Below are 26,067 nucleotides of genomic sequence, written 5' to 3' on the forward strand. Positions count from 1 at the left end.
TTCCCCATTCTAAGCAAGTTGCACACTTACTATCATTTAAAGATTCTAGAATTTAATTACATGAAGTCTTAACGACCTTTGCTTTGTAACGTGTTTCCTATTTTGATTCCTTCGCCTTTTTACTGCTATTTTCTCAATTCCATAACACTTTTCTCTTAACCATAATCCTAACTTCAATACAGTTCTGTTATGCGAGAATTGAAACCAGTTAGCTAGACCGTTAAATTGTTTTATGTTTAATTAGAATAAAGACGATCGGCACATTGCTCTCTTTGTCTGGCCGTCTGTCGGTCTCTCTTTATGCAGATAATCGTTATATATATTTATATCATCTTCATATATATAAGATCGTTTATATACATATTATATATGTACACAAATATATATGTATTTATAAATGCGGATAGAAAATAATAAATGAATCAATAAATTTGTAACTTGCAGTTTAGGTTCTCTGTGGGTACGACGATTTCAGACGCAAATAAATTCAAGATGTAACATTTAGTTATAGAATATAGGCGTTTTGATCATGTTATGATGTATGCTAAGAAAGATTTTGGACTCCAGTCTCTTCGACAACCTTTATATATATGTATATATATATATATATATATATATATATATATATATATATATATATATATATATGTATAAATATAAATATATATGCATATGCATACATATATATACATATACATATATATACATACACATATATACATATACACACATATACATATATATAACATATATATATATATATATATATATATGAGAGAGAGAGAGAGAGAGAGAGAGAGAGAGAGAGAGAGAGAGAGAGAGTGATGAGACAATTTAAAATCTTTTTCCGATTTGGCACAATTACCGATTCTGATTCCCTTTAAATCGGTTAATATATGATTAGAGATTTGTTGCTTTTTTTAAAAAAAAGAATTCCAATTACTGTAAAACTCCGTGTCTACATATATTTTTGCAAACATAAAATTACTCTTAGCTGGGATTAAATGTCTTACACGAATAAACCAAATTAGATATAACCGAATTTTATTAGTTAATCGTAAATATACAAAATTCTATTTGAATTGTTTCATACATAATTGAAAATAATGGACGATTGGTATGCAAAATAAGACGACTTTAGGAATGGAATACTCAACAAAGAATGCGTTTTAAAATACTGTTATCCTTTAGAAAGCGGTCCTTTACACGGAAAAGGCCTTTCTTCTATCAAAGCCTGTTCATATATTTTTTTTTATCTTAATTATAAAGATATGGGTGGTTATTAGATTGATTTGTTTTGCTGTAAAACGAAAAAGAAATTTTATACTACTACTACTACTACTACTACTACTAATAATAATAATGACTTCTGCGTAGACCCATAATATTGAATCTATTATCTCCCCCTTTCCGTCTTACTTCCCCCTTTCTCCTTTCCTTCTTATCCCCATTTTTGCCCACCTACCTCCGTCTATCTGCCAAGCACTGTAGGTTTGTTTTTGTGTTTTATATTTTGTTTGCTGTCTTATTGTATTTTCTTTTTCGCTCATTAAGCGTCTCTATTCTTATTTTATTTTGTAATATCATGCGATTGCTCTCCTAATCAAAACTTCTAATAAATCTCTCTAAAATCCATTAAAGACTGAACCGTTGTAAAAGCAACATTTCCTGATGAAATCTCTAGTTATCGATAACTAATTGATTAAAACGTACTCCTGACACTAGCGATACTCAAACGTTTATCAAAAAAACAAATAAAAAGTATATATATATATACATATATGTATATATACATATATACATATATACATACATATATATATATATATATATATATATATAAATAGCATAGATTTGAAATCTAAACCATGTACAATGTAATTAGTATAATTTTTTTAAGTTTGTTTCTATAGATAAAAGATTATTCTATTATTTAAATCATCAGAGTTAAGAAGTTTCAGCGATTGCAAGCAAACGTTTTAATCTCGAACCTTTATACTCTTATCCAATACCTTTACACCGAGCCACATCAGGAAAGGCCATTCTGACTTCAGAAGAATTGTAATTCAAACAGGAAGAAGTAAACGCAAAAACTCATTGCCAAAACAAGTTTTCGCCAAAAAAAAGGAGAAAAAGTAGAATAACATTAAAAGAAGATGTATATACAAAAGTGGAAATCTACGCTTTGGGAATACAACATGAGGAAGGAGACGTATTTCTTCGAGGGTTTCACACTTGACAAAGTAGCCGCCATCATTTGCATATCATCATTTGGGGGAAATAAGTTAAATACATAAAAACAAGTAAGAGTGCTTGTCAGCATCATTTCTCAATAATTAGATTTGGCCGTACGAATATTTCTCGCTATGCATGAATCAAGATGTAGAAGGAATTTGGAGGAAAACATGCACGCGTTAAATGAATTATTAATAGAAAAGGAATGAAATAACATAAAAATAAAGAAGATGAAAATAATAAAATGCACTCGGTAGAGTGCCTACTTGCGCTAACAACCGTCGTTTTAATTAAGTGTGCGCCGAACCAAAAATTACTTACACTCGTGAAACCATCTATTCAAATTCTAGCAAAGAACAAAACTTGACATTTTGATCAGGATCATAGTGTAGTATCTCTTCTTATACTACTGTAGTATCTCTTCTTATACTACACTTTAACTGTCATGTTCTCAGACAGTGAATTAGATTTTTTTCTAAACCAATGCTTGTTCTTATACAGCGTGTCTTTGCAGGGTGTTACTGGATTTTCCGAACATAAAATTCGACCTTATGTTTAAGTTTGCCTTTGTAGGGAGGTTAATAGATAGGGACAAAACTATAAGTTAAAATAAACGTTTGACCCAGAAACCACTACTAAACATACAGCACAATGGTGGTTTAAGAAATTTCGTGGCGGCGACGAGAGTCTTGAAGATAATGAGCGTAATGGTTAGTCATCGGTTGTTGACAACGATAACTTAAGAGTTTCAGTCGAAGCCAATTCACGCACAGCTGTTCGAAAACTCTTTTGTATTAGACGTAATGTATACGACGATTTCCAACCACTTGAGAGAGGTTGGGAAAGCAAAAAAACAAAAAACAAAACAAAAACAAAACAAAAACTTTATAAACGAGTGCCTCACGAATTGATCGATAACAAAAAGAAATGCTGTTATGAAATATCATCTTCCCTTCTTTTACGCAACGAGAACGGCCCGTTTCACGACCGGAAAGTAACTTGCGATGAAAAGTGAGTTCTTTACGACAACCGGCGACACTCAGTTCAGTGGTAAGACGTCAACAAAGCTCCACGACACTTCCCAAAGCCAGAGTTGTACCAAAAGAAGGTCATGCTAACTGTTTGGTGGTCTACGACCGGTTTCATCTACTACAGTTTTTTGAATGCAAGCGAAACCATTACGGCGGAGAAGTAATGCCGACAAATGGATGAAATACATCGAAAACTTCGACACTCAGCATTAGTCAACAAAAAAAGGCCCAACTCTCACCCAATTGCTAAACCAACCCTGCAAAATCTGAACAAATTAGGCTACGAAACTCTCCTAATCCGCCATACTCTTCAGACGTTTCACCCACTGACAACCACTTCTTCAAGCATCTCGACGCGAGAAATGCTTCTAAAAACCTAAGCGATATCAAAAACGCCTTCAGCAACTTCATTGCCACTAAAACGCAAGGTTTTTACGTTACTGACATAAAAGCACTTGTTTTGTGTTGGCAAAAATGTGTTCATTCTGATGCTGCTTGTTTCGATCAATAAATTTTGATTGTTTGAGTTGAGATATGTTCATCTGAATTTAATAGTTAAAAACTGCAAACAATTTCTTGTCAACCTGATATTTATTATCATTATTATTATTATAAAACGCTATCTGAAGTAGACTTAGCCCAGTATCAGTATAGTATCTACTATCTTAATTGCGATTTTTGAGAAGTTTATAATTAAATTTATTTTTCTGATAACGACTTTTTAGCGAAGTGTTACACTTGAAAGAAATAAAGCATCCAATCGATGTAATATTTTACATCAATGTGTGGTCTCCGTTTGGTATCGTGCACCAGTTTTATTATTGAAGTTTTTTCTGTGTTAAGTCTGTGAGTTAACATTCATGTTAAGTTTGTTAAAAAAATTTTCTAACGTGTTTTAGCAGGTTTTGCAAATTTTTAAACATGCATGTGATTAATGAATTCTTAGCGTGGCAACGTTTTATGGTATTATATTGAAAACGATTTTTTTTGTTTTCGTAGTTTTCAGAACTCCAAGTAATAAATGCAACGAAGTGTATATCCGTTAACCCGACATCATCTAAAAAGAGAAATTAAAATCACAGATTCCTATTCTACTTCTCTATTTTGTACAGTTTACCCCCTCACATCCGCCAATATTCCACCTGATCGTCACCACCTTCCTTAAATTATTTAAACTGAATTCGACTAAAACATTAATTCTAAGAAAAAGTTACGTAATTAAAAAAAATAGAGAATAAATATAAGTACAGTAGAACCCCGAAATACGCATTAATCCGTTCTGGGGTTGGTGAAATCGCCGTATGTCGTACCATGAGAAAAATTTTATACAGTACGTATTAAAAATTAGTAAGAAAAGGCAGTACAGTATGTAATACATATGTATATAATCAAATGACATTATAAATAACATCGTAAGCCAGGGTAAATACCTTAACCACGGCCTGGAAAAAAAACATCGTATCCTGAGGGACCACCGTATATCAGGGTCACCGTATTCCGGGGTTCTACTGTATATTTTTGTGCTAACTCTATTTTCTTATTAGCTTATTCCTTATTAGCAACAAATTCTGTCGGCAATTTACTTTTACAATCAAACACACTCCATACATAACATATATATGTGTATGTGTTCGTACGAGAGGCGTGCAAAAAGAAATGCCCCTGATCGACTTCCCATAGCAGTAGAGCAACGAAACTTGGCACAGTTATTAGTCTTTCTCTACATAAGAACCACCCAAAGTTATGCATTTCTCCCATCGTTTGATGCAGCTCAGGAGACCGTTTTTGTAGAACACCCCAGGTTGGTCCACCAACCACGACGTGACTTCAGAAATCAAGGCTGCATCATCTTGGAAACGCTTTCCTTTCAAAAACGACTCCATGACTGGGAAGAGGTGAAAGTCAGAGGGTGCAAGGTCAGGAGAGTAGGGAGGATGGGGTAAGATTTCATAAACACACGCCTGTGCTTCTGATCTGGCGACATGCGAGTTCTGGACCAGAGCGTTGTCCTGCAGGAGGAGGGTACCTTTGCTAATCTTGCCTCGCCTCTTAATTTTGATAACTTTCCTTAATTTCCTCAAAAGTGAAGCATAATAGGCTCCTGTAATTGTGGTACCCTTTGCCAGGAAATCTGTCATCACTACTCCGTCTTGGTCTCAGAAGACTGTGAGTATGACCTTGCCAGCGGAGGGTTGCACCCTTGCCTTTTTTGGAGGTAGTGAGTCCAAGTGCTTCCACTGCATTGACTGGGCTTTGGTCTCTCGATCATAGTGATGGACCCAGGTTTCATCCTGTGTAATCAGTCTTTTGAAAAACTTTGACTCATCTTCTTGGCACATCTCCAAATTCATCCTTGAGCACTCGACGCGTTCTCGCTTCTGGAATAGTGTGAGCAACCTGGGAATCCATCTGGCAGACACCTTATGCATATGTAAATGGTCATGAATGATAGTTTCCACAGACCCTGTACTAATCTTGACATCCTGGGCTATTTGGCGAATAGTAAAGCGCCGATCTTCCAAAAGGGCAGCCTCAAATTGACGGATAGATGCCTCATCAATGGCAGAAGGAGGGCGACCAAGTCTGGGAGCTGTTTCCACAGACTTCCGGCCATGTTTGAATTCACGATGCCAGCGTTTTACAAGGTCATATGATGGGGCATTATCACCATAAGTTTCTTTCATTTCATCAAGTCTCCTGTGGTGTGCGTCCTTTCAAATACAAAAACCGGATCACTGCTCGACATTCAACAGGATCCATTTCACACCTGACTTAGTTTAAACGCCTGTAAAACAGAAACCACAATTAGTTCAGAGCTGTAATTTGCCACATAACCCGTAGAGATATAAATCATTGCACATGCAAAATTTCAGCTAGGTCAGATAACTGAAAGTTTGTCAGGGACATTACATATTACATGCCCCTCGTATAATTCCTATGATGGATTTCAAAATTTTCTAAACGTTTAATATTATTTAAACATTATTGCCTGCGCATTCTTTATAGATGAATACTAGTGTATGTATATGCATATGTACACACACACATATATATGTATGTATGTATATATATATATATATATATATATATATATATATATATATATATATATACATCAACACTTTATTATATTCTATAAACTTGTTTCATGTAATATTAGATCTGTATATTTTTACCTTCAAGTAAAAAACAGTGTAAACTGGAAGTCTAGTATTAATATATTGGATTTATCGCGTTTTCATCTGACTCTTCACTCATACATAAACACATATATGTGCGTGTATGTGTTTAAATGTTAGTGTGTGTTCTCTGGTGGTCACGTTTTTTAAGAAGAAACAAATATGCCTCCGAAAAACCCAGATTTATTTTTTTCAGTCTTGTTACACAAATAATGCAAAAGATGGTTGCTTTGCTATATAGATATTTATGTGCTACCACATCTATTCCAACGCTTACAGTCAGCATAGACATTCGTTCACTAAATCTATCGATTAAATCACTTGCACTTTTAACCCTTACATTCCTGTTAAGTGTGTTGGCGACGCCCTTAAAGCGTCTATTCGGCTAGTGCATTGTACAATCATATCACAGTTCTCAATATAAATGCTTCTTAGAAGGCATTGTCTTTTTTAGCTAGATGTTCTACACAGTGCAGCTAGTCATGCATGCACAATTGTATATCAGACACATTAGATTCTCGTAGGACACCGGTGTTAGGTAAAAGATCGCCAATTAACATTAACGATCTTCTTAAATCATGTTAGGTGCATTCCCTCTTATAGTGGGGCAGATTGCTGAAACAATCTCTCGCTTGGCGATACAAGCACCAAAATTGGCACACAGGTGCCCCAGACCTGTCTCTTTCAGAAAAGCCAACTTCAAAAACAAAATGGCCGCCATTTTTCAAGATAGCCGCCATTCGTACTAGTACGAAACGATTTTTTGCTAAATATTGTCAAATTAATGACATTTTGATGATCTGTACATCAAAATATGTTTTTTGACACGAGGAATCGAATTCTGCAATCAAAAGTTCAATATCATTAAGCGTTATAGTGGTATGATGACAATTATATGAATTAGCACTGTCTCAGTGAAGTTACCGATGTGGTATCTCAAATTGCTGTGACAGAAGCACAATATACTACAACATACTGAAATAATTTGCTTGAATTTAACCGGGATCATTGTTCTACTCTTTGCATTTATAGCTACACATTAGTGTGAAATTCAGGGTGTAGCGATAACATTTGTATGGTCCTCGACATTCACCCGTGCAACGACATTTTGTCAGCTGCTGGCAGGGCTGAGCAATGGGTGGGAGGGTTATTATTATGGAAAGTTGTTTCTTTACTCGTTTTGCTGCAATAGAAATCAATGTATTTAATTAGTTTTAAACAACATATGTTTTCAGGAACTTAATGGCATCATTTAAATTTGCCTGAGAGTTACCTATAACCTTAATATCAATTAGTGCTCACCGGGAATGCAAACTAAACAACTTATACCATGATCAAACTACTTTTCCCATGTAAAGTTTGACGATATATCTATTAATGTAATTGCAACTCTATTAGAGGCTTTACAAATAATAAATTGGACCATCCGTTCACGATGTAAATCTGTGAGTAGAAGAAACGAAGTCTTACTCTAATTGAAAAAATATGGTCAAATAATCATATTATAGGAATAATCAGGATTCCCATTACTCACCGGGCAAATGTGTGCGTGTATGTGTTATACTATATAACAAATAAACAATAAGGTCCAACTTATTATATCGTTTTGAATAAATAGCATGTTACACAGATTCGCTGATATTTCCGAGAACATAACACCTATTCTAAGATATGCATATCGTATACCGCATAGTATTAAGAATTGATTATATAATGTTATAAATTGAATTATAAAAAAAAATCTTAATGCTGCAATTTTTTAAAGTTATAAATTTATTAGATATTTTATTAGAATATCTTGTCTTTTTTCAGTTTTAACAAATAGTTATTTACTTTTCCATGTTTAAGCTTAATCATATTACTTTTCATGCTCGCATTTTTCTATTGTAATCCATGTTTTTTAGGCTTTCAATAAATTCACTTTGTTTAATTTCAGTCATATTTTGCCCCCATAAACACATATTTAAAAACAATGTACGGCACTCATCTACTTTGAATAAAATTCCCCCAATGTCCTCCCTTTAATGCTTTCAGTCTTTCTGTTTCACTTGTTACTTCTATTTTCGAGACAGTAGTGAATTAGTAGCAACAGTTGCTATGGAAACCAGTCATAAAATGCATCGCTCACCTCCTTACATATTTTTACGATTTTGAACACCAGAAAATTCATCATACCTTTTGTTTTACTGAACAAAAATTGAAATTTTTTTCACTATATAGCTGATCTATAAACTGCAATAATTGTTTTAAATTTGGTCGAAAAACAATAAAGCGGTGAAGCTTTAAACCAGTTCTAAATTACTAAAACTGCAACTAAATCATATATTCAAACACGCTAGTGTTTGAATTATATATATATATATATATATATATATATATATATATATATATATATATATATATATATATACACACTTGCAAAAGTACCCGTCGTTGACTGGGTTCAAAAACAGCCTACAGAAAATGGACTCTGATTTATGAAATATGATAGGTTATGAAAAGAAAGGGTTCTAAAGAGATAGCTTCGAATTTGAGGGTATCAAAACAAAAGAAAAATATGATGAAAGTAAAAATAAAATAGATAAACCCCATAATTTATTATACCATGCCTGTTCACACTGAAACACTTATCACAATATTCTGTGGATCTATATATATAAAAAAAAACTTGTTAAACTTTGTCACATATTTCCGTTCTATGGAGGTCAGGTGCGAACGAACATCCCAACGTCCCGACTTTATGGTTTCTCGAAAAATAGACTTTATGATCTCCCTAAAATTCACAAGCAAGGTGTTCCACTGAGACATATTTTATCTATGATAGGCTCTACTCAACAGTGGCTTTTAGAAATTTTGCAACCAGTGCGGGTACTACGCACTGTACACCTGATTCTTTTTGGTTTGTTGAATGTCTGCATGGGTTAGATTCAGCTTATGTGGTCTTTTGATGTCTCTATTCTTTTTACTAATGTAACATTGGATAAGACTATACGTATTTGCACGGGCCTATTTATGGTGGTCGCCTGACATCTAGTTTTTCGAAGGAGATATTTAAAGAGATCTTGTATTAATGTGCATTAAATTAGTGCAGTTGAGCTTTGCTGATATTATATACTAGCGAGGGCTACCCGGCGTTGTTTGGGTGTTTGTAGGTGTGTGTGGTGTTAAATAAAACAGAAACCGGGGGGGGGGTAGGATCGAAGCCGAAGCCCTGAGGCGAAGTTTTAAAATAAAATCGGCCAGCCAGAATGAAACATTGTTATAAGCGAATAAGTGAAAGATGTTTGAAAGTCGTCGAGCGTTACCACGACGACGATGACGATGTAAGCATTGTTATAAGCCAAGTAAGAAAAGAAAACAACGTTTTAATTAAGCGGGGTGGGGGGTAATCAAAACGTCGAAAAAAAAAACTAACATAAGGCAAACAAACGATGAAAACAGAAAACGAAGACGTGAAAAATGGCTTAAATAAGCCTGTTTCGATATTAAAATTTAAAAAATCGGTGGGTACCCGGGTGTTTTGGGGTGTCGCTAAGAATAAGCGAAGTAAAAAAAAAAAAAAACAAACAAAAAAAAACAGGTAAACGAACGTTACGTGAAAAATGGCTTAAATAATACGGGGTTCAATATTTAAATTTAAAAAATCGAAAAAAAAACATCTCACACCACGATTCGAACCCAAAACATTTTGATAATGAACCAAGGCCTTAACTACCTGAGGTAAAGCGACGTATATGAAATTTGTTCGGTTTTTCAACTATTTAAAGTAAATCAGGTCACGACGTCATGACATCATCTGATGCATGCGTTGTTGACCCCCCCCTGTCGAAAATTGTCGATTTCGGGGTGAAAAACTTCACGTTTTTTTTCTCTCTCTCTCTCTGTTTGTGTGTGTGTGTCTCTCTCTCTCTCACTCACAAACTTCGTCTTCCTTACTCTAAAGAGTGTTACTAAAAAAGAAAATCGCGCCTGGGTTTGTTTTTTTTGTAAAAACTTCGATCGTCAATATTTTTTGTAAACGTATTTTTTTTTACTTCACATTTTTGGCTTGTTATTTTTCGTTTAACTATCGTATCTAACTATTTTTAACGTGCTAATAACTTTGGTAACGTTGTCATAGCGTAGAAGTTCATAGTTTAGCTTGTTTGAGGGTTAATTTTTTTTTACCGATAACAAGAATGTTTTTTAAATTCAGACTGCCATTACAGCTTGCTGACGTCAAGATCACGTGACATGACTCAGCGGGTTTTAAATACAAGTTGACCCAAAATAAACGGCCCCGTGTATACTTTATGTAGAAGAGTTGGCGCCCGTATTTTTTGTGGCAGTTATAAATCGATTTAAAAATATGTAATGTTTAACATTAAAATGTTACTTTTTTGCCCCCCCCCCCACTGCAGAAAATCGATCAGTTGACGCACTTCTGATGGTCCTTTTGGGCCAATTTTTCGATATTTATCGTCCGGAGGGTGGGAATTTCATATGAGACCAAGTTTGTGAATCTTTGTTCCATCGATCAAAAGTTTTTAGCAGACATACAAACATACGTACATACATACACACATACATACACACATACATACATACATTTTCGCTTTTATATATACGACGGGGTCTCAATATATATACTTCAGAATAATGAAATGAAAATATATCTACTGGCATGCAAATCCAGATATTTTCGGTCTTACAAAACATTACATTATTAGATGCAATATTTTAAATAAGACACTCCCACCAAATAAAAATTACTCAATAGAGCAAATGAATAAAAAGTTATGTATTTAAATTTATGATTTGAAAAGGTTAACCTTCAAATATAGAATTTTTTATTGTTTGAAAACAAAAAATACAATTGAATTAATCTATTTCCTTAACCCATGAGTTTTCGACGCTTATTCATCTCCTAGGAGGAAAAAATATTAGCAAATGTTTTTATTGGTTTGCACCTTATTTGCTAAAAGCAATAAAAATAGAAAATTAACCTCATTTGCTAAAAGCGATGGACATAGAACATTATATATATATATATATATATATATATTGCTGCATCAATACCCAATTTCCCTTATTCTATGTAGCTAAAATGATTTAAAAATTTAAAAACATTTAATTTAATTTTCTATTTTTATTACCCTTAGCAAATTGGCGCAAACCTTTTATAATATTTGCTAATATTTTCCTCTGAGGAGATGTATAAACATCGAAAACTCATGGGTTAAGGAAATATATTTTACTATACTGTATTCTTTGTCTTGCATGCAATAAAATTTCGATATTTGAAATTTAACTATATATATATATATATATATATATATATATATATATATATATATATATATATATAACGAGGGCTCCTTCAGGCTTTCAGAGACTATGGATATCCACGAAGGGGTGCTTGCGCGTTAAATTTATTTGACAGGAGGTGCGCAATCTCCAACTACGCCTCTCCTTAGTCGACATCGTTTAATACCAGTTGCCAGTGAAGTGTGTACAGGACGACTGGAAACAAATACCTAGTTAAACAGAGTGCTTATACAGCGCCTAGAATTTTCAAATGGTCATCCATCTGGTACTAACCAGGCTCAACATTGTTTAACCGGTGATCTGACGAGAACCGGTGCGTCAAAGCGATTATGCCGTATATATATATATATATATATATATATATATATATATATATATATATATATATATATATATATATATATATGTGTGTGTGTGTATATGTATATATTTTATATATATATATATAGAGAGAGAAAGAGAGTATGTAAATGTGTGGCACAGCATTCGTGTCGTTAAGCACTAGCTCATGATTCCGTTCACACTGGTATTTGCCTTACTTAAATAAAATAATGTGTATATGTGTGTGTGTATGGATATAATAGAATAAATATATAAATGTGTGTGTGTGTGAGTATAACAGTAATGATAAATGATTTAGCAGACCTGATGCTCAGAAGCATGTTCAACATACCTATATGCCCGAATACAGTATAAATTTAGTTGAAAACAAGTTGTTTTTCAAATATATCTTTCCGAACTTCACAACCCGACGTCTACTTTTTTGCTGCTAAAACGTAAAATTATCCTTTAATATACATATACACACGAATCCCCTAAGGTCTCTTTATACAGAGGTTTGTCAGGATAAACTGTGATGAGGATATTTTTGCTACAATTAAACCCTGGCTAGATTTTCTAAAGTCACATAGTATTTGCGGCCCAAATCAGATCTCCTTTGTAGGAATAACTCACGAGGAATGGTGCACTTTCTCCAAGTGATTTTACCTCAAGTAAATACACGGAGCTGGATAATACACGAGACAAAATGAATTATTGTCCTTGAATCCAGTAAGACCAAGAGACCACAAGAAAGGTATATATATATATATATATATATATATATATATATATATATATATATATATATATATAACATTTAAATGGTCAATTGGAGAGAGGAAAATTATGTTCTCAACTTCTTTACACGTTCAGTACTTGGGAGAAAGATAACTTTAATAGAATATTCGAATGTATATGTATATCAAATAGAGATCAAATGTTAGCCTTCAGGAATGGTGCCACTTGATTTTTCAGAAATTTGACTGAAGGAAAATGATACGTGACTTTATGTTTAATAATGAAAAATCTACTTTCAAAAAATGTTTGATTACATAATATACGTCAGATGCATACAATTCACACACACACATACATATAGTAATTACTTGTGAAAAACATATGGCAATATGGCTACATAAAATGGTCTATGTTTCAGCTGCGTGATAACTCGTAAGGCTAATGATAAGTTCTCCCTACTTTGAAACGCGAAAAATTATGCGTAGCTGAATTGCCACACATATTTCTTATTGCCTACTTACTAGCTCTACAAACTTATTGCGCACTATTGAAGTACATTTTGAAAACCGATACATTAGTTATTATATAATATAATATATATGTGTGTATATATATATATATATATATATATATATATACACACATATATATATATATATACAAAATATATATATGTGTATATATACATACGTATATATATATATATATATATATATATAAACAGAGATGGAGAAGAATTGATAGTATTATAAAGCAATAGAAATAGCGAACGTCTGTAGAGAAAGGAAGACAAGCAAGTATTCGGGGTAATGAAAGAAAAGCAATGATCTGGAAGGGAAAAAGTGATAGACGTTTATTGGCGGCGAACAGTTTAGATGCGTTTTGCAAGAACACAAGACGATGCTGTCATCTCGAATGCAAGAAACAAAGAAAAAGGCAGGAGTAAAGGCGCCACGTTGAATCGAATGGTACATACTATCAAGAAATCGTATAAAAGAATGAGATTCATGCTTGTAAAATGTTCCGACGAATATTTTCTTGCAGTTGTATAATCATATAAATACATTTGGTATAAAACCATTTACTAATAAATAATTGGAAACGGAATCTGTATATAAAGTTTGTAACAGGTTAAGCAATATTTGCACATTTTTTCATCGGCTAATCGATAATATAAAATACAACATTTGTCTCCGTTTTTATCTTTTCTTTCTTCAATGAAAATGCGACATCAATATCTGTTATTTATGGTGATAATGTATTTGAAGCCGAAACCATACTATTAGTTTTTTTTTTCTAATGGATATTTTATATTTGTTTGTTTTAAGGCCAAACTAGACAAATTCAGACTTGTTGCATTGTAATAGCTTTCATTGATCAATTTAGTGGGAGTAGTGTAGTATCTGTGCTGTTGTGATGAAAATATCGTTTCGGGCATTATTGTTTAGGATTACAGTGTCTATTCTGTTGCCATGAAACCTGTACCCCAGGCATTACATCCTCTTGGGAGTTGTAACGCATTTCAACAAGTAACTGTAACACTAATCTGCTCATTAGAAAATGTTCATCCTTATCATGCAATACTGGGACTGTTTAATTATAGAACAATATAGGTCCAATAAGTTCCTCATCGTGACATTGATCGATTTTCAATTGGACTCTGATTTTAAACATTTATTTTTCAGATCATAGAGCGACCCGTCTCAGAATACCACTTATGGAATTGTTAATAACACTGACAATCTATTCTGCTAATCAACGATATTTTGAAGCAATAAAGTTCAGTTTATACCTGTTTTATACACCAATTTTCAGTCATGTGTGTCCAAAAGTCTTTGAGTTATCGCAGTTCAATTATATGCGGGGATGCTTTCGTGATAGTCGCATCAGTAGACGGTTTGATGCTTAATGGGTTTCACACTCGCTGGATCTTAACTCCCAGTATTTTAATCTGCGTAGTTATCTCAAAGATATTCTTGAACTGGTCCGGATCATTATTTCTGATACATTGTAAACAGATATAAAGATAGCACAATACAACAATAGTCTGAAATTGTATACAGATATGCTTGAAACGCAGATGATAAAACGTGAAACATAACAAAGATGACTTTTATGTTATCTCAGTAATCTAATGGTAAAAATTTACTATGTATATATGTCTGTCTCTTTTTGTTTTTCAAAGTACATCCGTTTAGTTTTAGGTACACAAAAGGGAGAAATGGAAATCATTGACAGCAGTTTTAACTAAACGAGTTTATTTAACAAATTTTGAATGGGTTGCCATAAATAAGAACTCAATCGAACATCTTCTATGTAAATAACGATATACCAGAAAAAATATTAGCAAATATCTCTTCTGAGGAAAAATAACTGAAGGAAAGAAAAGAGAACATCTTCCACTCGATTTTTAAATCGATTTCGTATTCTGTCAAGGCAGGAAAAGACACTTAGAACGGTACTTCCCCACATATAGCAGCAGTACTCAATCTTAGATTGTATTTAACGCTTATACACGCAAAAGATTACATCAAACGTGATATGTTTTCTGGAACGGTAGAAGATTGAACTATTTTTCAGCTACTTTCAAATCAACTCTGGAGATCGACATGGCTATGTCTTCTCACCCACACTGTTTAACTTTGCTGTGGACTGGATTACGTCACACGCTCTTGAGCAATTTTCCGGAGTAAGTATTGGTTAGTTAATACTTAAGGATTTGGACTATGCCGATGTCATCGCGATTCTGAGAATAATTTCTCAGACATCCAATCAGTAATCGGTGAACTGCAACGCTTTACTTCTACCCTTGGCATGGGGGTTAACGTTGGAAAAATCAAACTGCTAACAGCAGGATTTCTTCCCACCGAAAATCAGCCAATCGTCCTGGAGAGAGAAGTTCTCGAAGATATGACTTGGTTCAAGTACCTAGGTTCAATTATCACAGCGACTGGACAAAAGGATGCAGATATTAATAGCCGCATTGCTAGCGCCCGACTCACCTTCTGCCGCCTTCATCCCCGTTTGTTGTCGATACGGGAACTCAAGCTAGTCAGAATAGTTATAGTCTGTCAAGCACTCTTATTTACTGCACCGTTCTCATCTACGGTTGTGAGTCCTGACCAATGAGAGCTGCTGATCTTCGCAGACTGGAGGTTTTTTTTTATCATTTCCGTCTGCGCCGCACCCTGTGTGTGCCCTGGCAACATTCCTGCCAAATATGGTGGCCCAGTGTGATGCCGCATCACCTTCCTCCATCGGATTCTTGTGAGAAATGACGCCTTCGCTGGGGTGGTCATACCCTCCGCTGTCAACGAGGCGGTCTCATCAGAGAAACTATCGATCCGGTTCCTCTTCGGGACTGGAAAAATGGATGCAGAGGCTAGCTTAAAATGTGGCTCAGAACGGTTAAACGAGATACTGAAGTGATTCGGGGTCCGACAATCTAAAGTACGCTGTTGGAACCGGGATTTGCAATCGATAGTGTCAGCGTTGGCGATGATTCGCCCGGCTTATTAAGCTTTCGTGCGCGATGTGGTGAATTCATTAGAAGTAGCCAGCTAATCGGTCCGATTGAATGCCGCCTCAAAACACGAAGACGTTTTTAATCTGAATTATTCTGAATACGCCTCTAAGAAGTTATAAAATCAAACTTTGCTCGTCAATCTACGAAGATTTTCTCATTGCTACAGTTTCTTGAATTAATACATATTTGCATGAAAACGAGACAGTTTAGCGCTGCATATTTGTAGGGTTTCAAATAAATCGGGAATATACACATCTTATTTATAGAAATGAGTAGCTATTTATAAATGACTAAAGACTACTCGATGATAAAGGGTTACTGTATTATTCAATTGGGTAGGAATAATATAATGATGATATTAGAAGGGCAATTTCAGAATTTCATTACTGACGAGGACGGCTTTACAAGTATTTGTATACAGTAAACTTAAAGCCGGCGATATTGTGGTTACTATGAAAAACCTTCCTTTTATTGTGGTCTACAGATAGAAAGTTCTTCGATAGAAACTCTGTTCATGGAATTTCTGTTTGGTTTTAGACAAATAGAGGAAGTGGTGGTGGGAGCTAGAGGTTTAACTGTGTATGCTTTACAAATGAAATCATATATAATAGCTCAGTCGAGAACCTCCAATGAAAATAACGATGTAATAGAGAAAGACAAGCAACGTCTATTCTGCGAAAAGAGAGTCATAGGGAAAAGAGATCATTTCTCACTAGAATCCTTGAGATAAGGCTTCATAATTAGTATATTCATTCAGCAATAAAATCAATATACATGTCTCACTAGATTACGAAATCGGCTCTTAGTTCTGTCAAGGCAAGATAACTTGCTTTGAGCGGCCCAAATAAAACTGCAGAACTCATTTGAGAACATATATGACTCCTGCGTAATTTATTGAGCGGTAGAATGATTCAATCACTAATAATAACAATTTTTTATGTAAAGTTTCCATTTTAGATGTTGTGAAATGTCAGTGAAAGAAGATCTCAACGGAACAGTTTACTTACAAGAATCCGCATCCTTTAGCTATTTGAAATGTCTATTCGAATAACGATTTTTTTTTTATCTAGTATGAGTCGAAAGCTGCAGAATGTTTGTCATACGACTGAAAGGAAGAAAGAGGGAAAAGACAATAAAAACCAACAAAAAAAGAAGGAGCAAAAAAAAAAAGGAAAGAAAAACACATGGAAAGCAAATGGAACAGACTTAATGCAGCCGATATTTATGGGAACTTACCTGGAATGCATCGAGGTATCAATGTCCAAGATCCATTGACACACTTAATATCGGAAGTGTCGTTGAGGACAAGACCCGCTCTGCACCGGTAATCAATGAAAGTGTTGTGGTCGACCCAGATGCCCTCGCGACTATGCATCACTGTACCATTTACGATCGACGGAACCTGGCATTGACCTGCGATAACAAAATAACAGTTAGTAAAAAAAGAAAAAAAAACTCATTTTACAATACAACAGTTAAACCACAACACTACACAACAATAGAGTGCTATGCTAGTAAGAACTATTCTGTGCACTAAGAGGTCGTTGTTATGTTATAAATCGTCTGTTTTGTGGCGTATACCTCATGGTGAAGTCAGCTACAGTAGATGTTTATTTTATGAGTGCTATCGAATTATAACTATGCTAAATCGTGGCAATTCCACAATGTTTTTCATATTGAAATCATTTGTTGGTTTTCAATATGTGATCTTCTTCCAATATGTAATTAACAATAAAACACTTTTTTAGCTACGATTAATGTGCAGCATCTATTCTGTCTATACTCGATCAGTAAAGGAAAATATTTCTAGATTAAAGTAATTTTCATTTTTGTTACAACCCAAAAGTTTCTCTTTCATGTAACTGTATTTCCATGCATTAAAAAACGACTTTGTGTCAAGTTTGCCTTCGTGGGGAGGTAATTAAGTAGGAACGCTTAGCTTTTTAGCTAAAAACAAAGTGTGGTATCTTTTTTTTTACATGGGGGTCACCACTTATCAAGGCCCGAAGGCCACTCAGGGATAAGAGTTATTGCGTGTACAGTAATCAATGGGATAGTATTGAAGTAATAATTATTCTAATACTGCATTTAAACTTTTCCATCCTTGGTCAGTTAAAAAATGCTTCTAGGCTGAAACAATTTTTTTTGGTTACAATTCAAAATTCCCCATTTGGGGAGCTGGATTTCCTTACATAAAAATTCGATATTGTGCCTAACTTTGCTGTTCTACTGAGGCAAACATTAGTTAATAAGATATATTTTTTCAAAATAAATATTAGTAAACATTACAACTGATATCGCATATTCATAAGCGGTATATAAGAAACATGGTGCCTCAGTTGTTCAAAATTTGAAATTAGATTAAAAATGGAATTATATTAAAATAGGGCGTACTGTCATTTGTGCAAGAAATGCACGTTTATTCATTCGCATAAATAAATAATATTGCATGAAGATCATCATAATCACATCGTATGAACCCGAGGATTCTATTATTGGCACTGGTTTTCCCGATATTTTTTCTAGTTGGAATTTGTTTCTAGAAAGACATGTGGGATTACGGGACAACTTAACGGTTGTCCATATCAAGTGAAACTGTTTTTTGTGGAACAAATTGATTCGAAGTTGGGACAAACAGGTCGTGAGTTCGTGTCGTTTTGTTGGATTTTTTTTTAAATCCAAGAAGTTCATATTTTTTTTTAAATTAAAAACAATAACTTTTACTTTCATTTCTCCTACCTACTTATATGTCAACATGCTGTCATTACCTACGCAAATAGCTATTATTATATCTGATCTCGAAGTGAATAATTAAGTCAATGAATGCAACCGATTAGAAGCAGCTAAAGCAAGCACCTTTCTTTAAATTGATCATTAAAATTTGTGCAAAGTCAGCGTTTTTTTATTCGGCAGTTTAAAATGCTTGAACGATGCTATCAACAGGCTGTTTAAATGTGCTTACTTGTTTTATGCTTTTGTTTTGAGGTAATCTTATTTCTTTATTTCTTCATCTTTCTCGGTTTTATTTGTCTGGCTCAGAGTAAAGTCGAACGAATAAACTAACACTTTCATTAACTGATTTGCTAGCAAAGGAAAAAAATAATAATAAAAAAAAACAAGCCTCGGTAGATGAGATCGAGTTTAGCATCGCTGCTTAAGCCTTTGTTATTTTAGTGTTTGATCTACTACCAAAAATAATGTCGCTAAAATTGTATATAGTCAATTTGAACAGTCACAAAATATCAAACAAAAAAAAAAAACTTAACTTCTGTTGAATTTCTTTTTAATAAAGCAGTTGTACAAGTTTTTTTTTTTAAAAAGACAACACGGGCTAACAGTTCTTTCACTAGTGGTGGTTCTTGTCCAGTACACTGCATCTCCAATCCTCTATTATAAGAACTTAGTTGTATTTATTTGTAGATTTATATATAAATACGAAGGTAGTATTTTTGTTCTATTTTTAAAATTTATCTCCAAAAGTTTAAGAGCTACGTAGATACAAGTACTACTATTAAACCAAGTGAATCTATTTCGTACATAAGGCACCACCATTCTCAATGAACTTTTGCCAGCGATGAACGATACAAACGGGCGACCAAAGCGCGCTTAGTCATACGAGAGTCGTTCCAAATTCTACTTTTTAACTCAAAAAGTTTAAGAGCTACGAAGACGGTGTAGTACCATTAAAACGAGCTAACATTTGTGATTAAGAATTTATTTTCTTCATAGCCACCACAATTTTCAGTGCACTTTTGTTACGAATTCAATGACGCACATTCAAGACAGTGGTTCCCACACAGTCAATATCTGCAACAGAAAGATGAAACTTTCAGGTTATGAATGCATAAGCTCAGTAATCTTAAGAATGCAATTTGCAATTCCTCTAATAAGTTTGGAAGATATAAACAAGACCGATAGCCATTAGTCGCGTGCTCTCGTGTAATGAATGTATGCGTGAATATAGGATTGACATGAAATTCTTAAAGATAAACTAAAATGGCCGAAAAATGGACTGAAATGACTTAAAATGACTTTAATGAACTAAAGGATGAATTGGATAACCTTAAGAATGACTTGAATGCTTAAAAAATAACTGGAATCCTTCAAAAACCACTTGAATGATCTGGAGAATGACTTGAATGGCTTTGCGACTGACTGGTTGTAAAGTGGGTGATCATTTTACATTAAATTGGTACAGAAAAGTGATCCCCCGCTTTATATCGCAAATTTACAAACATAAGTACAGCATGTAGTAAGAAAGATAGTACACTTTGATCTTGGCCAAAAGGCCAAGAAAAGCTTAAAAAGCTAAGGACAACATCTATTTTGATCTTAACCAAAAAGGCCAAGCACAAAAGTGTTACGGACAGCCGACAGACCGACCGACCGACAAACCGACGGACCGACGGAATGACTTATAGAGTCTCTTGCACGTGACTATAAACAAGAGGCATTAATTTTGGAACGCCCGTCATACAACATTTTGCGAGTAAAAACTGTCAGACAAAACCACTTCAAGTGTTTAGGGGAGTCGAGAAACTAAACAACAAGTCCAACAACACAACACTGCTAAAATGAATTAGAAAAAAACAACAACCTTTACTTTACTTCCATAATGATGCGTTTTATTTTCCGTTATCTTTTCATACCGATTGCTACAATTTTTCTTTCTTTTTCATTTTTAAACTAAGCGTTACTTTATATGAATAGGAATGTTAATGTGAACACCGACGAAGCATATTTTTTCGTAACTTTTGGTAGATGGTGTACACTTGTATATATAATAATGCATTCAATAACTCCTACACTATAGCTTTCTCTTTCTTGCAAAAGAGAAAAACATCCTCAAATTATCCCCCACGTGTTTCTGGCGACTTTCTATCTATGACGCAATGTCCTGTTATATAGACATACTCATCTTTATAGATAAAGATAAAGCCGTCTTTGACTTTTTTGGAATTTCATATTTTTCATCACTCTATCCTTATGTATAAAATTCTATTTTACCATGATTTTTACACATCCACACGACTAAGATAATAGCTTTAATGTTTATTATGAAATTAATTATGAATTTAATGTTAATTATGAAAACTTTATAAATTGTTAATTATGAAAACTTTATAAATTTAATGTTAATTATGAAAACTTTATAAATTACAATTAATTGAATCTCTAAAAGAAGTTAGTGTTTCTTTTCAGTTTTTCTGTTCGTACGCAGATAGAAATAGGCAATTGATTGATAAAATAATAATAGTCAGAGTACACCTTACTAAAACCTTTCTTTAAGATGCTCCATAATCTTTTATACAATTGTTATACCCAGGTTCGAATCTTATATAAGTCTAAAGTCTTTTTTTTAAACAGGGCATCTGTTTTATAAATTTACAGAAATTAATATAACCAAATAGCATAGCAAATATTACATATCTATATATTTTTAACTACTGAACTTTTTTATAATCCGCGAAAAAAGTAAGAATTAAAAAGATTATTTTTGTTTAAGAATTAGATTTCCCACTATAGCATAAAAAGTTAGACCAGTGTTGTATTTTTCCGCACACAGGCACCTACTCTCCCATTAGATATTATTATGGGGTATGTAGGACCAGTATAAACCAGTAATTTATTTAAAGTTAAAATTAGATAATAATCTCCGAAGAAGAACTTTTGATTAATGGTCAGGCATTAACCCATAGGACCGACCAGCACCTGTATACGTAATAATAGATATTTCTTAATGTTTTTGTGTGATTATCACTTATCAAGGAATAATAGTTAATGGGGTGGGAATGAATATCAAGCGAAAGATGAGGGACACTATGCGAGTACTAACATTGATCGATGATATAACGTGTTTGATTACTTTAGAGACGCACCAGAAAAAAAAAAAACTTGTTGATCAAATTGTAATCAGCAGGGAAGAAATCTCGCGACAATGTGTTCAACAGATGGTAAACCCATGACAATAAACTCTGTCCATGAAAATTTCGCCTGACGCTGGTCACATTGAGGAGGAAAGCAAAGTCTTATTTTCATTATGGTATAAAAACGAGTTTCTGCTGTGAAGTTCTTACAAAGATTTGAGCTCACTCAGGCTTCTTCCATGAAAATAACTATAGAATAGCGTGAGATAAACAGCATGTTTTGTGTAAGAAATGGGTTCTAGAGACGAGAAGAGGTTGACCCTACTAAATTTTGAAGTCGATTTTGTGCTCTGCCAACGTAGAAGTGAGGGCGCTGTGTGGCACCACACCGGATGAGGCATTAGTATGCCATCTTTGGACGCATCTAACTCATATACCAGTTTCGTTTATTGTGTGTACAAAAAACTCGACTAGCAAAACTGATTGGTTCCCTCCTTCCCCGTAATCGCATTGTCTCCATAGACAAAGAAACGGTGGTATTTATTTGCAATTGCAATGCTAACAACGCCACTTGCGTTGCGCTTGTTATTAGTGAATTGAGCATATAAAACAAAGAATAAAAAGAGAAAAAGAAAAGTTGGTTACATATTGTGAATAACATGCAGTAGCAATTAGAAAGCGTTCGAGGCCTTTTTACCGAAACGAAATTGTTCGCTTTGCTTCGGCGTTTATGTTATATCCTGCTGTAAATTCATTCTCAGAATCAACAACAGGGCTTTTCTGTTTTTACTTTTATTATATTTAGACTATCTCTCTCCCTTCCCCCCCCCTCATCTTCTCTAATAAGACTGCATTATACTCGGAGGCTGTTTATTTGTTTGTTTACTCGCCTGTCTTTGTCTCTGATCAGCTTCCAAAAATAACTATTTGTTACACAGTTAAACAGTAATCAGATAAAGGCGATCACGTGTTAAGCCAGCTAGTACTAATATAAAAAAGGGTGTCTCCGTCCCAATCTTCCTATAATTTTTTGAAGAGTCAATTAATTAAGATGATACATAGAAACAAAAATGACTGAAGGGAAGCTGGCAAAATAACCTTGGTCTGATGTGTGAACGAATGTAAGGAAAACATTTAAGAAACTAAAATGCATTTTGGTAGAATTTTTTTTATAATTTATTCGTTAAACAGATTGCTTTTTTATATTATGCTCTTGTGTATTTTTAGTTCAATACATGTTCCATTAAAAGTAAATTATTGTTATTTATAATAATAATAATAATAATAATAATAATAATAATAATAATAATAATAATACAATGTCTTACACACCACACAGTAAGTCATGGGCCTAGTATATAGATGGGGTAAATAATAAGAACATTAATCTATGTGCTGTTTATAAATAACAGCCCTTCAAATGGCTCTTGTCAAAATTTGAACCTCTTCAGATTTATAGTTTACAAATTACAGTTATTTAAGTGAAACTACTGTTTCAAATTTTCAAAACTATGGAAAAATCTGAACTTAATTCTTTATTTCTAGTAGGGGTTGGTGTCACCGCTAATCAATGTCCAAAGACCACTTTAGGGATAGGAATAAATTTTGTGTATACAATGAGAGAACACTGTGATGATCAACACGCTACTCAGAATTTGCATAAGAGAGGGAGTGACTGAAATAATCTTATTTACTTATTGTTACATTGGAAAAAAATGTGACTTTGTTTGTCTGAGGAACTACTAAACCTCTGTCATATTTTGACCTACAGGCTTGAAACTTGATAAATAGGAGATTTGTACATGTAGAAAAAATTCGATTTGATTTTAAGCCGGAAGAAATACCTGCTAAAGGATCAAAATAAAAATAGAACTTGACAGGCGTAAGTCGACTTAAGGAACTCTCCTAGGCATACACAAAGATGCATTTGTATCTTTTACAACCTTAGTCTGTAAGATTTTACACGCGTAAGGACATAATACAGTTGGCAACGAATAAGGCTAAAGAGCTAGGTGTTTTGTTTTCGATTCTATCTGAAAGCACCCACGTCATTTTTTTTTAATTTTTAAATCACTGTTATTTATTTTTTATTTTTTTTTTTATTAAATTTTCACTCCGAACAATACACATTGCCACTTTGGTGTAGGGAGCTACTATCAGGGTCAGCAACTACTCGGGCACTATGTAGGGGTTTGGGCAGCAAGATGTCTGTTCACGTTGCACTTGAACTTCTGCACGTGAGTACAGTTGGGGAAGCAGGATCCTGGAATGGAATTCCAGAGTCTAGCGGTTCTGGGGAAGAAACTACTGGAGTAGAAAGATCTTTTACATCTAGGGATCTCTACTGTGTGGGGGTGGGATTTAGTTGCCTGTCGGGTTTGTTGAGGGTGTCTACGTCGTGGGGGCACAAGTGTCTGCAGTTCATAAGAGCATTCACCATTAAATACTTGTAGAACAAGCTGAGGGACGCAACGTTTCGTCGATGGGACAGAGGCTGAAGCTTAGATGCCAGTTTAGGGCCTATCAGATTGGTGACTCTTTTTTGAACCTTGTCTAGGAGCGAGAGACTAGTAGTAGACGCACCAGGCCAGATGTGACAACAATACTCCATACATGGGCGAATGGTGGCCTTATAGAGATACAGGATACTTTTTGGTGTCAGTAGTTTTCTAGCACGGTAGAGAAACCCTACCTTTTTTGCAGCGACCCTGGCAATGTTTTCAATATAATTGTTCCAGCTCATGTTTCTTATGAACGTAAGGCCAAGCAGTTTGAAAGATGTACTCTAAGACAGGGAGTCACTGGCCATTGCTATTGGTGGCAGAGAAGGTTTCTTGTAATTATTGAAGGAAACCAGTTTAGTCTTGGCAGCATTGAATGTGACTATCCATTTATGTCCCCATTCCACTACAGATTGGAGGTCATCCTCTAGTGTTTTTGCCATTTCTTTAGATATGTGTTCATTTGTTTTCCAGTCATGCCGGTTATAGAGTGTAGTGTCATCAGCATATATACCCATCTCAGAGGCAGTTTTGTCGGGGAGGTCATTAATAAATATCAGGAACAATAGAGGTCCAAGAATAGACCCCTGAGGCACTCCCGCATTTATATCACACTGTTTAGATGTTCGACCGTCGAGGACAACCTGAATTTTTCTCTTATCTAAGAAGGATCTAATTATGCTAAGTATTCTACCAGTGATACCGTATGATTTAATTTTCATGAGGAGACCCTTGTGCCATACCCTGTCAAAAGCCTTAGATATATCTAGAGCTACCACTCTGCCCTCCCCCGCTTTGTCCAATGAATGGTATATACGTTCAGAGATTACAGTGAGGATGTCAGCTGTGGAACGGGCTTGTATAAATGCATATTGTTTGTCAGTCAGAAGTTTAGCATCTGTAAGGTGCCGGACTAGAGCATGGTTAATTATGGTCTCAAATATTTTGGCGAAAAGTGGGAGGAGGCTAATGGGGCGATAATGTTATGGGTCAGTTCTTTCGCCAGAATTCTTGAATATTGGTACCACAGAAGCGGTTTTTCAACAGCCCGAAATGCATGATTCATTAAGGCATTTGTTGCAGAGTTTGGAGAGAACTGGAGCTACTTCGGCTGAGCACTTTTTTAATATTTTAAGCTGGGATGAGATCAGGTCCACATGCTTTTGAAGTGTCAAGATTTTTTATGATAGCATGTACCTGAGCAGGGGTGATTTTTAGATCGTCTAGCGCGGCGTCTGTCTGCAAAGGAAAGTCAGGCAAGGGGTGGTTTGAAGGGTCCAGTGTGGAGTTCGAGGCAAACCGGCTGGCAAGCATATTAGCTTTGTCGGTTGCTGAGCAAACAATCTCGTGATTGTTGGTTAG

At 34.5% G+C, this 26,067-nt stretch overlaps 1 protein-coding gene across 1 annotated transcript in view; it reads right to left on the reverse strand.

The window, feature by feature from the left end:
* Nucleotides 1-26,067, reverse strand: part of LOC145292271 (protein lev-9-like) — a 1,243,866-nt gene that overhangs the window by 158,671 nt on the left and 1,059,128 nt on the right. The window contains exon 14 of the mRNA XM_080138595.1: nt 17,574-17,750. Coding sequence (XP_079994721.1) covers nt 17,574-17,750 — 177 coding nt within the window. The remainder of the gene's footprint in view (nt 1-17,573; nt 17,751-26,067) is intronic.

This window comes from Euprymna scolopes, chromosome 13 (genome assembly GCF_053919585.1).
Source record: "Euprymna scolopes isolate OS-2025 chromosome 13, ASM5391958v1, whole genome shotgun sequence".
NCBI lineage: Eukaryota > Metazoa > Mollusca > Cephalopoda > Sepiida > Sepiolidae > Euprymna > Euprymna scolopes.